This window comes from Talpa europaea (assembly GCF_964194135.1).
Source record: "Talpa europaea genome assembly, chromosome: 9".
Taxonomy (NCBI): domain Eukaryota; kingdom Metazoa; phylum Chordata; class Mammalia; order Eulipotyphla; family Talpidae; genus Talpa; species Talpa europaea.
Window position 1 is genome coordinate 26,155,458 of NC_140076.1, and position 15,967 is coordinate 26,171,424.

Sequence of the window (15,967 nt, forward strand, 5' to 3'; positions counted from 1 at the left end):
TTCCATAATCACTCTGGAAATTGAGGAAGTCATTTGTCCACTTTGTAACTCATGATACAGGACTATGCATTCCTTTATCCATTCATGGGGCTGTTCCTTTATGTTTTACATTCTACCCACTTCCAGAAGGGATGCTGTTAGTTTGGTTGCATGATATCTGCTACGTGGGTGATGACCTTTCCTGTTCTAAGTATAAAATGAGGACAATAACCCTACTTTTAGTAGTATTATCAACACGGAAGACAATATATGTAGAATATCTACAGATGCAACAAATAGGGACTTACTAGTGTAATACAGAATGACATTAACAATCTAAAAATATATTTATGATTTAGCATTAATTCAATAATGCGTTAATATAAAGTAGGTTATTATGAAGTTGATATAATATATATGTTAATGAAAGCATGAGGGAAGAAGGAGCCATCCTGGCCAATGAGATCAGAAGAATAAATCCTGGAGCTCTGTATGGTGATCAGATGTTTATTACCTCCATGTAGAAAGTATGAAATAAAAGACCTAACAGCTCTTCTTCATTTTCCAGTCAAAGCTCTGAGCAAGGGACCCTGCTGAGCTGCTGTGGCTGCAGCTTCATTTGGTGGCCCTGGGAGGGGTTGTGCAAGGACTTCCAGCTGTGCCTTTGCCCCAATAAACTGTTTCTTCTCCTTCACTTCCTGTTCATCTGCCTCCTCTTTCTTTTAATATATATGCTTTCTGATCACTAAAGTATACATATTCAAAGTAGAAAATTTGGAAAATATAGAGGAAAATGTGCAAGGAAAACCATAAAGATCACCTTTAATTTCCACCCCACTTCTCATCTCCACCCTGAAAAGTAGTCACTGTTTAATGTCTACATTCCTGCCTTTATATCTAAGCATATTCTCCCTAAATTGTATATTATATATAGTTTTTAAGTTATTATTTGTGTTATAGTGAACATTTCCCAAAGCAATTATGATTATGAAATGCTTCAGGGTATTTCATTGCAAGAATGTACCATAAACCATCAATAACTTTAATGGATTTTTAAGTTATTTTCATTTTTTTTCCTTTTCATATATAACTTTGTGATGAGCACCCTTTCCATCAAATCCTTATGTACATCCTTATTTATTTCTGGAATAACTATGCTGCATATTCATAAATCCTCTCCTGAAACCACCTCAAATGCCCTCATTATACAGAGAGACAATCTGATGAAGGGACTTCATTTTTGCTTTTTTGTTCTCAGAATCTGGTGCAAGTCATTTTGCTTGTATTTTCTCTGATTCCTCACTATTGCCCTTTCTACAGGATTTAATTTCATGTGTGAATGACAGGTGTCTTGGAGAAGTCAACTTGCCCGTCTAAAGTTACATGGCTAGGAAGTGACAGAGCCTGGGCTGAGTCTAGAGCCCATTTTCTTAGCCATGTAATGATCTATCTGCATGTAGAGAGAAGGGGCTTTTTCCTCTTCTTTGGAGTCTCCTCTTATTTAACTTCTGGCAGCCCCAGTTCAGCTTGGAGTTCTGTGTCCTTCCAGGCATGTCTACCCAGGGTGTGTTTTAAAAACTCCTTCTATTTGAGGATTTGGGAGTTAGGGCAATTCCAGAGGTCCCTAGGCTCTGCCTTCTTCACCTTCCCATCCTCAGTCACGTCATCTCCACCATCATCCTTATAGCATTTAGAACCATGACGCCAATCTCCATGTTGGGCACTCACCTCCTTCGATCCTCACAATAATCTTGCAAGAGGGCACAGTGATTATACCTGTTTTAAAGATGAAGAAACAGAATCTGGAAGGACTTCTCACCATGTTACCCAAAGAGCAGAACTGGGCTTCCATCCCTGATTCTGGAGCAGGCAACATGCAGCCTCCATGTCTACCCACCTCCTAGTTTGCACTCTTTGGCAAATGACACTGACCAGCCCCCTCCACTGTCTCCCCACATCTATCCTCTCAGCCCTGATGGAGATGGCAGGTTCCTCCAGCTCCTGGCTCTCTGGCTGCCTCATCACACTCATCTTCCTCCCGCTGCCAGTGCACACGTCAGGTAAGGGTTTCTCAATCTCTTTCTCTGCCTGTGACATCTGATGATGGCATCCCCAAAATAAGAAGGCTTGGGCAGGGGCCTTATTTCTTCTGGGTTCTGCTCTTGCCCTAGTCCGTTCCAATGCCCTTTCAAGTGCTGTCCTTCCCCGCCTCGACACCTCCTTCCTGACCACCAACAAGCTCTTGCTCTCTTCCCTCCCTGTTGTGTCCGCATTCACAGGGGACAGCAGGCTCTACCTGGTCCCGCTTGGGGGCACTGCCAATCTGCTCTGCCCTCTCTCCCTCTGGCCGGTGCTGGAGCCCAACCAGGTGAGGTGGCTGCGGTCCCCGCAACCCGGGAGCTCGCAGGCTGTTCACGTGTTCCGGGATGGGGAAGACCAGGAGGAAGGTCTGATGGCAGAATATAAGGGGAGGACGGCGCTGCTGAGAGACAAGCGAGAGGGAAACATCACTCTGGTGATCCGCGACGTCCGGCTGGAGGACCGAGGGCTTTACCGATGTCAGGTCCGGGTGGGAAACATAAGCCGAGAGGGCACCGTGATCCTGCAGGTTGCAGGTTAGTCATTTTTTAAAGGGCATGAGGTTCCTCCAAGATCTGAATCATGGAGTACAGTTGCTGCTCCGGGTGGATTTATAAAGGTGTTAGGGTGAAGCCAGACACCCTCACCCCATTGGGAGGAGAATGGAGGGTGGGAGAAGGCAGCATTCAAGTGCTGTTAACAGCTGTGAAACTCACCAGGGGAGGCTGTGGGAGGGGGAACACTGTTTGGTGGGGGCATGAGGGGCAGCTTGCTAGAGATGCCAGGACATCTCTCCTCTTCAGTTCTAGGCTCTGACCCTTACATCCAGGTGAAGGGCTACGATGCTGGGTGGATCCAACTGGTGTGCAGGTCGGTGGGATGGTTCCCAAAGCCTTGGGTCGAGTGGAGAGACCCTCAAGAGAGGGTGCTTCCGTCCCTGTCTGAGGACCACTCCCTGGATGAAGCTGGCCTCTTCCGAACAGCTGTGTCCAGCAAAGTCAGGGATAGCATGCTGGGGAACATCACTTGCATTATCCGCAACACAGCCTTCAGCCAAGAGAAGACCACAGCCATGGTCATTTCAGGTAAAATCTAGAGCAGAAAACAGGCCTGAGGCACCTGATGATTCCAGAGAAAATGCTTACCCTAGTTTTATGTTTGAATTCTCTGAATAACACATACTTGTAGAAAGCTTTAAAAAATACACACAACATTTTGAAACTGAAAAATGTCCTGTAAACTTATCCATTGAAAAGAACTACTGCTAACATTTTGAGGTATTTCTTTCAAGATTTCTATGTGTGTATCTCTGAGTTGTATGTTTTTACATGCACATGTTCTCGGGCCTAGGGTTTTATCCCACTTACATTGTCATAGGCAATTTTTGCCTGTGCCCTTAAGTAATTCTGTACAGCATTTTTCAGAGCTGCATAGTGTTTCACTGTGTGGTTCTAGCATAATAAAACTAACCAAAGCCCTATTTCTTAACATCTAGAAAGTTTTAAATTCTTTCTTATATTATGAATAATGTGCATTGAAAATCTGCACATATTTTGGGAAGTGATTTTTTTTTAAAGATTTATTTATTTATTTATTTATTTATTTATACAAGCACTGGGTACAGTCAGAAGCACAGGAGGGTGAGAGAATTCACCAGAGCCAGAGTGGGGAACAGAACAGACAGACTGATGAAATACACTGCTGAGGGGAGCAGTGGGGGCGGCAGGAGAGGTCTGCGCGCCATGTGGGACCCTTTTCAGTGGCCAGGGATCGAACTGGTGCTACAGAGGCGCGGACAGCTTTGCAGCCCAGCGCTCAACCACTGCGCCACCAGGGGAGGCCCAATTTTGGGAAGTGATTCTGATTATTTTCTTAGACTGTTTCTAGAAGAAGAATGAATCCAAAGGCGTACAAATCTTTTAAAGACCCTTGAAACATGGAGCTGGGTGGCAGAGAAGGGTGGTTTTAGAGCCAAGAGAGATGTTGGCCTGGGGTCTCAGGTGGAGAGGCGTCATGGATCTCTGCTTATACCTTCCTTCTTTTCTCTCTCTGTCCCCTTACTTCTCTTACTACTGCCCCTATCTCTCACTAAGTGCTAAACACTTTATGTGCCTGATGGCTAAATCTCCCAACAATCCAATGGAACAGGACAGGGGTTATTGTCACTCCCATCTTGCAGGTGGCAGACCAGGCTCAGAGAGGCCCTGTCTCTTGTCCACAGTCCCACCAGGTAGAATGTGGAATCCCACCCAGCAAAGCCGCTACACTACCTGTCATAGCACCTCTTTTGCTCTTTTCTAAGTTCTTTCTTGTCTCCTTTCTCTCCTCCCTAGACATTAGGCCTGCTGCTATGGCCTCATAGAAATTGTTTTGTCCCTGCTGACAGAGTTCAGAGAAAAGGGGTGGTTGACTGCTATCCCATTGCATGGTGAGAATTCTGAGGGGAGGAAGTGGGTGCTCATGAAAAGACTGTAGGTTATTACTGGGGATGTGCCTCCAGTATTCCAAAGTCCTTGGATAATTTTTCCATTGGATTATAGGCCAGGGCCAGGTTGTGGTTTAACCCATGGTCCTCAGGCAAGACCATTGAAGCCACTCCTGAGAAATGAACATCTCAAGTTAAAGTCATCCCTGGGTCATCCAGGGTTTCAGTTACTGGGTGAAGCAAGAGCCTCACCGACCTTGGCTGGAGGCGCCTCCCTGGAGGTTATGGAGACACCCATAACAGGGTTATGGGTGCGCCATCTGCCTGCAGAGGTGGGACCCTGTGCATGGGTGTCTCCCATGGGTGGTCATTAGTGGTTTCTATTTCAGCCCCCTCTGCAGGGAGGGTCTCCTCCTCGGAAGTGGCTCTTGCTGTGATCCTGCCTGTCCTGTGGCTTCTCATCATGGCAGGCATTTACCTCATCTGGAAGCAAAGAAGATCAAAAGGTAAGTAAGTGGTCAGGGGGCCCAGGCTGGTGGGGGTGGGGAGATTGTGGCTTGGTCTAGGCACAAACAAGACCACCATCTATAGGTTAGAGACCCTGCAAGTTGGCTGGGAGAAAATTGGAGAGCCGTGCTCTGGGGTCTCACATTGCAGCGGGGATCAAAGAAACTGCAGAACACTCCTAGGAAGCGCTATGAGCTCTTACCTTTTGAGACACTAGAAGATCTGATCATGTCAGCCTTCTAATTAAAATATACAATTCTATGCATTGGACAAAAACTTCATAATATGGTTGAATTTCACAGGATCGCAGGCTTGAAAGGACCTTGAAAGTCATGTAATACAATAGTCCTCCCCCTACCTGAAGGTTTGAAGCCCCTGTAATCCTCCCAAAGAGTCACACACCACTGTGACCAGGAACAAACTCTTTCTCAGGCAGCATGGGCCATCTTTGGACAACTCTGCTCTTAGAAAAAGTCCTCTGAGTTGCGTTGCTTCCATAGCTTAGCTATTGTAAATAGTGCTGCTATAAACATAGGGGTGCAGGTGCCCTTTGAAATTACTGTTTCTGCAACCCAAATGCCCAAAAATAGATGACTGGATCAAGAAGATGTGGTACATATACACAATGGAATATTACTCAGAATTCAAAAAAGATAAACACATGCAGTTTGCAGCAATATGGATGGAGCTAGAAGGGATCATGCTCAGAGAAATAAGTCAGAAAGAAAAAGGAAAATACTGGATGGTCTCACTCATAGCAGGAATTTAGAAAACCTAAATAAGAGACCAGGAAAAAGACTGATCAATACAAAGTAAAAATCAAAATCAACAAGCAACTATAAACCAGAGACACACTACGGGGTAGGGGTGGGTAGGTAGGGGGGGGAAAGGAAGGATTAGAGTCAAAATAAGGGGGGGTGCAATTGTATGGGGAACATCACCAAAATGAAAATGCATACATTGTGCAAAGATGAAAAAAGATGTAAGAATTATATAAAATATAATATTTAAATAAAAATAAAAAAAGAAAAAATAAAGAAAAAAAGAAAAATGAAATAAAATATATAATTGAGCTAGAAAAAAAAAAAGTCCTCTGAGCTGACTTCTCTCTCTCTCTTCTAGAGAAACTTCTCTATGAACAGGTGATGGAGGTAGGTAAGTGTCTGGGGCTGGGTGGAATATTTCTCTGTTTTGCTCAGTTCTGTCCCCCTAGCATCACTCACCTAAATTCTGCACCTGAAAGTCCCAACATCTGCTGTCCTTGATGGTGGTGATGGGAAACTTGTTTCCAGTTTACAGGCTCTTAATTGTGATAACCTTCTCTCTGGTATATTTGGTGATTTTTTGTCTGTGAACTCACGGCTTGCTCTTATCCTGTGGAAGTCATACAGGTTTAACATGGGGATACTTTTATTCATTCCGCAAATAATTGATAATTACCTACTAAGTGCTGGGGGTACAATGGTGAGTAAAAGCAGACACGGCCTTTGCCCACCTGGAGCTTTCGGTCTAGACAGGGAGGTATATGTGAATTAAGTAATACACAATAGGTGTAAACTACAACTGTACAAACACTACACGGGAGTTCTGAGGGCGGTGAAGACTATGGCGAGGAGGAGCCAACCCTGGTCAAGGCAGGGGGAGGAGACCCCAGAGGAAGTGATGTTTGACCTGCATGGTGGGCAGGCATGTGGGGAGAGGGATTGGAAAACCATCCACAGCAGAAAGAAACAGTCAGGGAAGAGCAGGGCTCTTTGAAGAGCTAAAAAGGTGCAGAAGTGAGGGGACAGGTTACTGGGGATGAGGCTACAGACTTAAGTTGAGCTCAGGTCATGTGAGGCTTTGTAAATCAATGACCTTCAAGATCAATGACCTTGTAGGTCAGTGACCTTGCAGATCATGTGAAGGATTCCACTCCTCAGCGTAGCAGTAAAGCAGTGAGAGGCAATGTCCCCGTAAGAACTGTGCTTTGAGCTGTAGTCTGGAGGAGAAACCAGAGGAAAGACAGGATGTGGGGGACCTGTGGACCACTATTTCTGTCATCTAGATGAGAGGTGATGGCCTGGATCAGTAGGTGGAAGTGGGGTTAGAGATGGACAGTGACAGGGGCAGGTAAAATCAAGGTAATGGCACAGAATCTTATTTTCTTTTCCTTTCCTTCCTGTAGAAAATCTTCTCTCAGACCATGCAAAAGAAAAAGGTAATTGTATGTTTAGAGTAAAGGAACAAATAACATATACCATAATCTTTCGCTTACGACGTAAATGCTGACAGTCTATTATACACACACACACAACTCATTAATATTGCTGGGATTTACTTTCCGGTATCAAGGGACTGTATAGTTGATGGTAGTGGGTGAAGTGAAGGGATGTCCATGGTCCAAATTTAAAGGTCTGGGTTATGAGGAGCTCCCCCTTTCTACCAGTCACCTAAAAAGAAGGTCTATCTACTATTTAAATATATATTACTATGGACATATGGGACATATGAGCACTCAAGGATCCACGCAACCTTTGCATTGAAAGAGACACTGTGAGACAATGGAGGTGAGGAGGGGGGCTGCAGGCTCCTGCCTTAACAAAGCCTGCTCAGGTCATTAGTCTGCACTTAATGACCTTGGATTAGTCACTTTACTGTTCTGAGCTCTGGTTTTCTTTTTTTTTCATTTTTTTTTTAAATAATAAATTTTTTTTTATATTCCCCATACAATTGCAGCCCCCCCCATTCTGACCCCAATCCCTCCCCTCCCGCCCCCGCCCCCCTAAAAGTGTCTCTGGTTCATAGTTTTTTGTTGATTTTGATTTTCACTTTCTTATAGTTATTCATTTTCCTGGTCCCTTATTTAAGTTTTCTAGATTCCTGCTATGAGTGAGACCATCCGGTATTTTTCTTTTTCTTTCTGGCTTATTTCGCTGAGCATGATCCCTTCCAGCGCCATCCATGTTGCTGCAAATTGCATGTGTTTATCTTTTTTGAATGCTGAGTAATATTCCATGGTATATATGTACCACATCTTCTTGATCCAGTCATCTATTTTTGGGCATTTGGGTTGTTTCCAAAGCTTAGCTATTGTAAACAGTGCTGCTATAAACATAGGGGTGCAGGTGTTCTTTGGAATTGATGTTTCTGTGTCCTTTGGGTAAATACCTAGGAGTGGAATTGCTGGATCATATGGAAGCTCTATGTTTAGTAGGTCCAGAAATCTCCACACAGCTTTCCACAGTGGTTGGACCAGTTTGCACTCCCACCAACAGTGCAGAAGAGTTCCTTTTTCTCCACACCCTCGCCAACATTTGTTGTTGCTAGTTTTTTTAATATGTGCCATTCTCACTGGTGTAAGATGGTATCTCATGGTAGTTTTGATTTGCATTTCCCTGATGACAAGTGATGTTGAACATTTTTTCATATGCCTGTTGGCCATTTGCATTTCCTCTTCAGAGAAGTTTCTTTTTAGCTCTTCTGCCCATTTTTTGACTGGATTATTTTCTTTGTTGTTGTTGAGTCTCATCAGCTCTTTGCAGATTTTTGTGATCAGTCCTTTATCATTAGTGTTGGGTGCAAAAATGTTCTCCCAGTTGGTGGGGTTTCTCTTTGTTTTTGTTATTGTCTCTTTTGCTGTGCAGAAGCTCTTTAATTTGATGTAGTCCCAGCTGTTTATCTTTGCCTTCACTATCACTGCTTTGGGTGATGTGTCTGTAAAGATGTCTTTGATGTGCAAATCACGTAGTGTTTCGCCTATATTTCCTTCTATATATTTTATGGTTTCAGGTCTTATGTCTGGTTCTTTAATCCATTTTGAGTTGATTTTTGTGCGTGGTGTGAGGTAGTGGTCAAGCTTCATTCTTTTGCATGTAGCGACCCAGTTTTCCCAGCACCATTTATTGAACAAACTTTCTTTGCTCCAATGCATAGTCTTTTGAGCTCTGGTTTTCTTATCTGTAACATGGAGACAAAAAATCCCCTTACCTGATTGTTTTCGGGATGAAAAGAGACAACTTAAAAAACCTTCCTCCTACAGTGCCTGCCTTTTCCTTATTGCTGAATTTGCTCTGGGCCACTGAGGGTAAAGATTAAGACATGGAGGGTTGGGCCCCTCCCCTGCAGCCAGCAGGCAGGGGCTCTGCCCTTTGGAAGTCCAGCTTGGAGGACAAGTCACTGGCTCAGGAAGGGCTCCACATACAATTATTTCACTGTCTCCTCTCTTCCTCCCTGACATATCCATGCTGGTGAAAGTGTGGGTGCACTCCTCTGCCCAGAGCAATGGAACAGTAGGGGGTGTGTGTGTGGTGGGAAGGTGTGGTGGTGAAGCCCTTCTACACAGACTCAGACAGACCAGGGTTTGAATCCTGCCTTCCAGGCTACTTCTAGCTGCCTGACCTGGGGATATTGCCATGTCCCTCCGAGCTGCAGTCATTCTGTAAAATAGAAATACTAATTATATTCATGTCATATAGTATTATATTAATAATATAATATTATATTATTGAGAGGATTCAGTGCTTACCTCATTATAAGAATAGGACATTATAAATGGAGGCTATTAGTAGTGGAGATGGTATAAGTAAACCATCCATTCTGAAGGGGTCATATCCTATTCAGCCTGATCACTCTAGTGCCTCATGCCTAACCATGGCCCAGCTCTGAACACAGGCCTGGCTGGGACCTCAAGGGCATAACTTAAACTCTGTGCTCACTCATGCATCTTTCTCTATTTTTTTTTTTCCCTTTCAGGAAGGCTCCATAAAGCCCTCAGTAAGTTTGGCTCCTATCCAAGGCACAGCCCCACTGCTGCTGACATCTTTGCTGTAGGATGAGTGGCTCAGTTTCACTTCCCCCAGGCAGAAGAGAGGGGCTGGGGGTACTTCAAGCTATGGGGATTTGGGATACTTTGGCTCTCAAAAGTCCCTTATCTCAAATATTCCCTGCACAAACAACTGTCATGGAGTCTATAAATGGGACATATTTTATCAAGAAGAGATAGCCCTCCTGTAAGTGATACCTGGCATGCGGTTCCCTTAGGTGGGATTCAAGGTGAATGCATCCTCACTAAGCGGAATACAAGCTGTGCTTCTCCCCCATGTAAATTCACGTCAAAGTTTTTTATAACAAAAAGATCTTCAGACAGGGGGCATATTTTATTTGACATTGAGAAACTCTACATTAGAAAATCTCATAGGAACTCAGTGAGAGTTTTAAGTGAACTTGTTTTTATTCTCCTGCAACATCTATAGACACTGATATTAGCATTGCCCATCTGTGTGAGATGTATTATTTATTCAGTCTGCAGCTCAGGTTTGGCTCATAGGAATTTGCTGACCCTCTGCCGTGTCTCTGAGACCCATGACCCATGCCTGGAAGGCATTGCCTTTGCAAACACTGCTATGGGAGCTCTCAGGGCATTGTAGTGATGATCTGCTGTAGGGATCTGGTTGGGATGGGACTGCAGCGTATGGGAATGTGGAAGCCCTTGTTCTGATCTGTCTAACTGTTTTTATTCTTCAGAGAAACTCCGGAGTGAATTGAGTAAGTTCCTCACATTCTTACATCTTCCATACAAACTTACCTCCTGTTTGATTCTGTACTTCTAGTGAGAGCTCACCCCTCTTGTTTCTTCCTTTACAGAGCTGAAAAGAGCTGCAGCAAATTCAGGTGAGATGCGCTTGCCCCGAGCTTGACCCTTACTGCCAGGAAGTCTCAGCTTCTCCATCACTTTAACAACCCCTTCTTACGTCTTTCAGGCTGGAGAAGGGCCCGGCTACACTTTGGTAAGTCGCCCCCGTCAAATCCATCCGTATCTCAGAGCCCATTGCTCTGTTCCTTTGGAGTGTGGACTATAAAGATCTTTTAACTCATATCTGCTTATTAGCTTATCAAATTTTTAAAAATCTTCATGATTTTTTGGGTGTCACATTTAGAAAGTCTTCCCTCTTTTAGAATACTGATAAACTTTTTGATTTGATCGTCTTGTCCGCTTTTTTAAGATTTTTCTTAAGTTTACCAGTTATTTGCATTTCTTCTTTGTGATTTGTCTGCTCCTGTCCTATTCTGGTTACTTTTTGATTTGTGTGGATTCCTTCTGTGTAAAGTATATAACTCTTATATTTTTCACAAAATGCATTTCTGAGTTTTTCATTTGAACTGTAATTTCCTTAGAGTTTTTTTTTTTTTTTAACACATAAGTGTTCTACTTTTATCTAGTCAGATTTACTAATCTTTTCCTGTGTAGGCTCTTCTAGGCTTTTGGGTTAGGGAGTGAAGAAGTGAAGAAATCTCACAAGTGAAGAAATAGGCAGTGCTCCTATCTACCCTTTTTTTGTAGACATTTCCCTGGGGCTGGTTATTGAGAGTCTCAGGGAAGAAGGGAATGTGTTGGACAGATGCCCCAACAATGTAGGTAACAGAAGTTTTTGTAGTTTTATTCTGAAAGATTTTCACGTATATCTTTCGACTTACTCCTAAATAGTATGCATTTTTTTTTGCTGTTATTTGAATGATATCTGTTATTTTCATGGCTTTGTGTACCTCACTAATTTTCCAGGCTGTTCATTCTTCTTCTTTTCATAATGTCTTCCTTCAACTGATGAGTTGACCACTTGAGACAACACCAGATCACCTTGCCTGGCTTTCTGGGAACTCACAGACCCTCTCTCACACACAGTCTGGCTTATTCCCACCACCTTGACCAAGTATGGATTTCTCAGATTTAACTCTCCAAGAATATCCTGTTCCCAGCCTTGGGGAAGAAGGGAGATTATTGGGACCCTCATAATTTAAGGAAGAACCCTTCTCTCTATAGTAATATTTTAAAATAATCACTATAAGTAATAATTTTTGCTAACAAAATGAGCATCACACACTCACTGTGTGAAGAGACACTATCTTATGCGGTAGCTCACAAAATCTGCCCAAAGAAACTAAGGGTTGAGGCTAAGTAGCAAGTCCAAGTTCACATGACCAGTGTGTGGCTGAGCTGGGACTCAAATATCCTATCTGGTGACTGGGTCTAACATGAGTCCCTGTGTTTATTATAATATAGTAGATTCCTTTGACCACAGAGGATGAAGGAAGCTTCACAGACATTTCCTTTTTCAGGAAATTTAGGAAGCTGCTAGACATTCTTTGGTTCTAGCAAACAGGCCAATGAGTGATGGCAAACCTAGAGATTATATTTTCCTTCTAGAGCTCCCTTAAGATAGAGCCTTCCCAGACCTCACCTCTCTGTGACTCCCTGCAGTGGCGGTGACCCTGGATCCAGACACAGCACATCCCAAACTCATCCTGTCTGAGGACCAGAGATGCGTGAAGCTTGGAGACCGAAGGCAGCCTGTGCCTGACAACCCCCAGCGATTTGATTATGTGGTCAGCGTCCTGGGCTCCGAGCACTTCACGGCTGGCTGTCATTACTGGGAGGTGTATGTGGGAGACAAGACCAAGTGGATCCTGGGGGTGTGTAGTGAGTCCGTGAGCAGGAAGGGGAAGGTCACCGCCTCACCCGCCAATGGACACTGGCTTGTGCGGCAGAATCGGGGGATTGAGTATGAAGCACTCACCTCCCCACAGACTTCCTTCCGCTTGAAAGAGCCCCCACGGTGTGTGGGGATTTTCCTGGACTACGAAGCGGGAGTCATCTCCTTCTACAACGTGACTGACAAGTCCCACATCTTTACTTTCATCCACAATTTCTCTGGCCCCCTGCGCCCTTTCTTTGAACCTTGTCTTCATGATGGTGGGAAAAACACAGCCCCTCTAATCATCTGCTCAGAACTCCAGAAATCAGAGGAATCAGTTGTCCCCAAGCCAGAAGAAAAAGGTCACGCTAATGGAGATGTGGCCCTGAAGGTGGACCCTTCCTTACATACCCCCAGGATGGCTGATGCCTTCCTGCCCTGGTCCTCTGACCTAGGCCCGGCCCTCCAGGGGCTCAAGGCTCCTTCTTTCTAGGGTGATCCTCACTACTTATTTGCCTGCCCATCCAGCTCAGCACTCTGGATTTCAGCCTCCAGGTCCTATATCTGATTTTAGACATCTTATCTCCATCCCTCAAATCCACACCATTTTGTGGCTTTTATTTTTCCCAGAGTTAATGCTAAACAATATTGTCCTCCTGGGGACTTGAAGTTCCCAGTGCCCTGGAATGTGAATTCTTGTAAACTATGTGAGCATCAGATTAGTTTAGGTGGTGATGGTGAACCCCAAGACACAGGGGTTTGCTACTCGAGGGAACATTTAGAAGAAAGTCATTCTGTCTCCTCATCCTGCACTTAGGCTTTAGCCATGAAATCATGGTGCCCAGCCTGATTTCTTATTTGTCCTGTCAAGAATTGCTTTTCTCCTTTTCCCTCTGTCAGTTCAGACCTCTGTGCCCCCAAGCCAGTTTTTAAAAAGTAAACATATTGGGATCACACACTCTTTCTTCAGAAATATGGGGGAGGAAGAAAAGGGACAAAGCATGGAACTGACTAATTCCTCGATGCTGATTACAGCACAGTTTGGTGACATCCAGAGCTAATGTTTGTGCCTTCAAAGCTAATTTATCTTTTGATGCTAATCAGATGCGGGGACTTTAAATGTGGTAGTTGTAATCCCCCAAATCCCAGGAGCACCATCATGCTGCTAGGAATTCATGAACTTTAAACCTGGCCTTGAAAAGACAGAAGCATCCTTCTGGGATTCAGAGAGGGCCAGCTAGGTAAAATGGCAGTTTTCACTGCCAATGTGGAAGTTCTTCTCCCACAAAACATTGTAATGGAAGACTTGGCTATTTGTGTAGCAAACAGCCTCTTAGTTTGCGCGTATTGATTTCAAATAGGAAGCTGGTAGACTAGCTGTGAAGATAAATAATGAATGTGCTTTTGGGGTGTGGATTGCAGAAAGAAATCTAGTGTCTTCCAAGTCACACCACATATGTGACCTGGCCTCTTGGTGGAGATGTTGGCTATCCATTTGCAGAGGGGTCCACAGTTCGATGCAATGGAAATTGGATCTTTCTGTCAGAAGTTTTCTCTATTGGCGCCTATAAGAGGGTTCTCTAGCTTGAAGGCTGACAGACTTGACAACCAGGGAAAACTGATATTTCAGTTTGAGTCTGAAGGTAGGAAAAAGCCAATGCCACAGACTGGAGGTTGTCAGTCAGGAAGAGTTCTCTAATTTGGGGGAGGCCAACCTTTTGGTTCTGTTCAGGCCTCAACTGATTGGAAGGGACTCACCCACATAAAGGAGGGCAATCTGCCTTACTCAATCTACCTATTTAAATGTTAATCTCACCCAAAAGAAACACCCAGAATAGTTAATGTTTGATCAAATATCTGGGCACACAAAATTAATCGTCATGGTGCGTAAATGAAATTTTTCATTTGCTTTTGTATAGTTTTTAAATAAAAGTTTGGTATCTGTTGCTTGGTATGTTGTGATTTTCATTGTGAAAGATAGGTTGTGAGGAAACACTTTGGACTTGTAGGAGAAAAACATTATAGGATTGGTTTCCAAATAAACTGGGATCCACCCAAGCAAGCTTTAAATACACTTAAAAATATTGCCACCGTTTTATTCCTACCTTCTCAACATTTTATTTACATCAATTTCTAAACTAATATTATTTGAGGGGTGTTTCTATTTCATTCATTTTTGTTTCCAACACATTTTCCTGAATACCCCAATCTTAAAACTGACTTACATTATTCACACTGCCTGCACCCAAGAGGATCTGCCAACAGGAAAGAGAAGTGACTTTTGTGAAGGCAATAGCTTTATATATGTTAACTCATTTAATCCTTTCACCAAATCTGCCGGGAGTTTTCTAGAAGGGGAAAACGGCGCTCCAAAATAGCTAGATAGTACAATCTGCCTTCTAAGTCTGGTTTATCTAGCTCTGAAGACAACGACTCCACATGGAAACACTGTGCAGATATGAGAAACCTGTAAATTTTAGGCTACACACTACATTAGATTTTGTTTTTAAAGTTAAATTTGAAAAAACAAAAAACAAAACCAAAACAAAGTCCTAGCCTTGGACATAACTCGGTCTTCTCTCTGGGTTGATGAAGAACTGTCAGGTTCAGCTACACAGGACTGGGGAAGTGCCTGCAGGGGCGCTGGGAGAGCTGGAAGTGTTCCCTTGAGCAGGGAAGGTTGAGCTTCTCTGACAAGCGGATTGCGTTACCTCACCTTCCAGTCTACAATCCTCTGACTTTCAATTATGGACTCTGGGCTCTGCAGGAGGCCGACAGTCAAGAGTCACCAGCTCCAAGGAAAGAAGAAACTAGGGTCACGCTCCCTTGGAGAAGATGCAGGTTTACTCTGCTTATTCTACAACTTTCCAGGTAGGTGGTACTGCCCGGTGGGCCTATAACGGGGGGAACAAAAGGAAAGCCAACGACCTACGAAGGCAAGCCACCCCCCCCAGCTCGGTTCTAAACTTTGCAAGTTTCTTGGAGGCGACGATCTTCCTCAGGACTCCAACTCCCAGCAGGCCACGCCCGAGGGCCAAGCTTATTGGCGGTTTTGCCTGGGTTTCTTACGGTGTGGCAGCTAGTTCACCCAATGGGAAGAAAGAGCAATTCTCGGGGGCCAATCCTGGAGGGGAGGGGCGGACCCTTCCTGGGTTCCGGCTCCGGCTCCTCCCCCGGGCGTCCGAGGCGGCGCTGTCCCTGACCGAGCGGCGGGAGCGAGGTGGGTCCGGCCTGGGCCCGGGGTCATGGGGGGAGGCGGACACCGCTCCGCGGGCGACAGAGCATGGCCCCTTCCCACTCACCGGGGAGTTGGAGGTTGTGACTTTGATCCCCGGACTCATTGGGGAGCAAAGAGGGCCCCGCGGTCTCTCCGCGGCCACCTGTCCCCCTCTCCTGGGCGGCGCGCCCGGGCTGACCCCAGTCCTGAACCCCCAGCCCTTCGGGTGGGCTTTTGAGGACGCGCCACTGACCGCTGCCCCTCCCACCCCAGACGCGCCGACAACTCTGAAGCCAGGTCCTGTCCTCC

At 44.7% G+C, this 15,967-nt stretch overlaps 1 protein-coding gene across 1 annotated transcript; it reads left to right on the top strand.

The window, feature by feature from the left end:
* Window positions 1–1,954: 1,954 nt before the first annotated feature.
* Window positions 1,955–12,934, top strand: ERMAP (erythroblast membrane associated protein (Scianna blood group); the record flags this gene model as incomplete). The annotated part of the gene is made up of 11 exons (XM_084242754.1): window positions 1,955–2,039; window positions 2,259–2,594; window positions 2,862–3,143; window positions 4,873–4,989; window positions 6,113–6,145; window positions 7,158–7,190; window positions 9,725–9,745; window positions 10,496–10,516; window positions 10,616–10,642; window positions 10,732–10,758; window positions 12,228–12,934. The coding sequence occupies 11 exons, from the start codon at window positions 1,955–1,957 to the stop codon at window positions 12,932–12,934; spliced, it is 1,689 nt and encodes a 562-aa protein (XP_084098880.1).
* Between the last annotated feature and the right edge of the window lie 3,033 nt (window positions 12,935–15,967).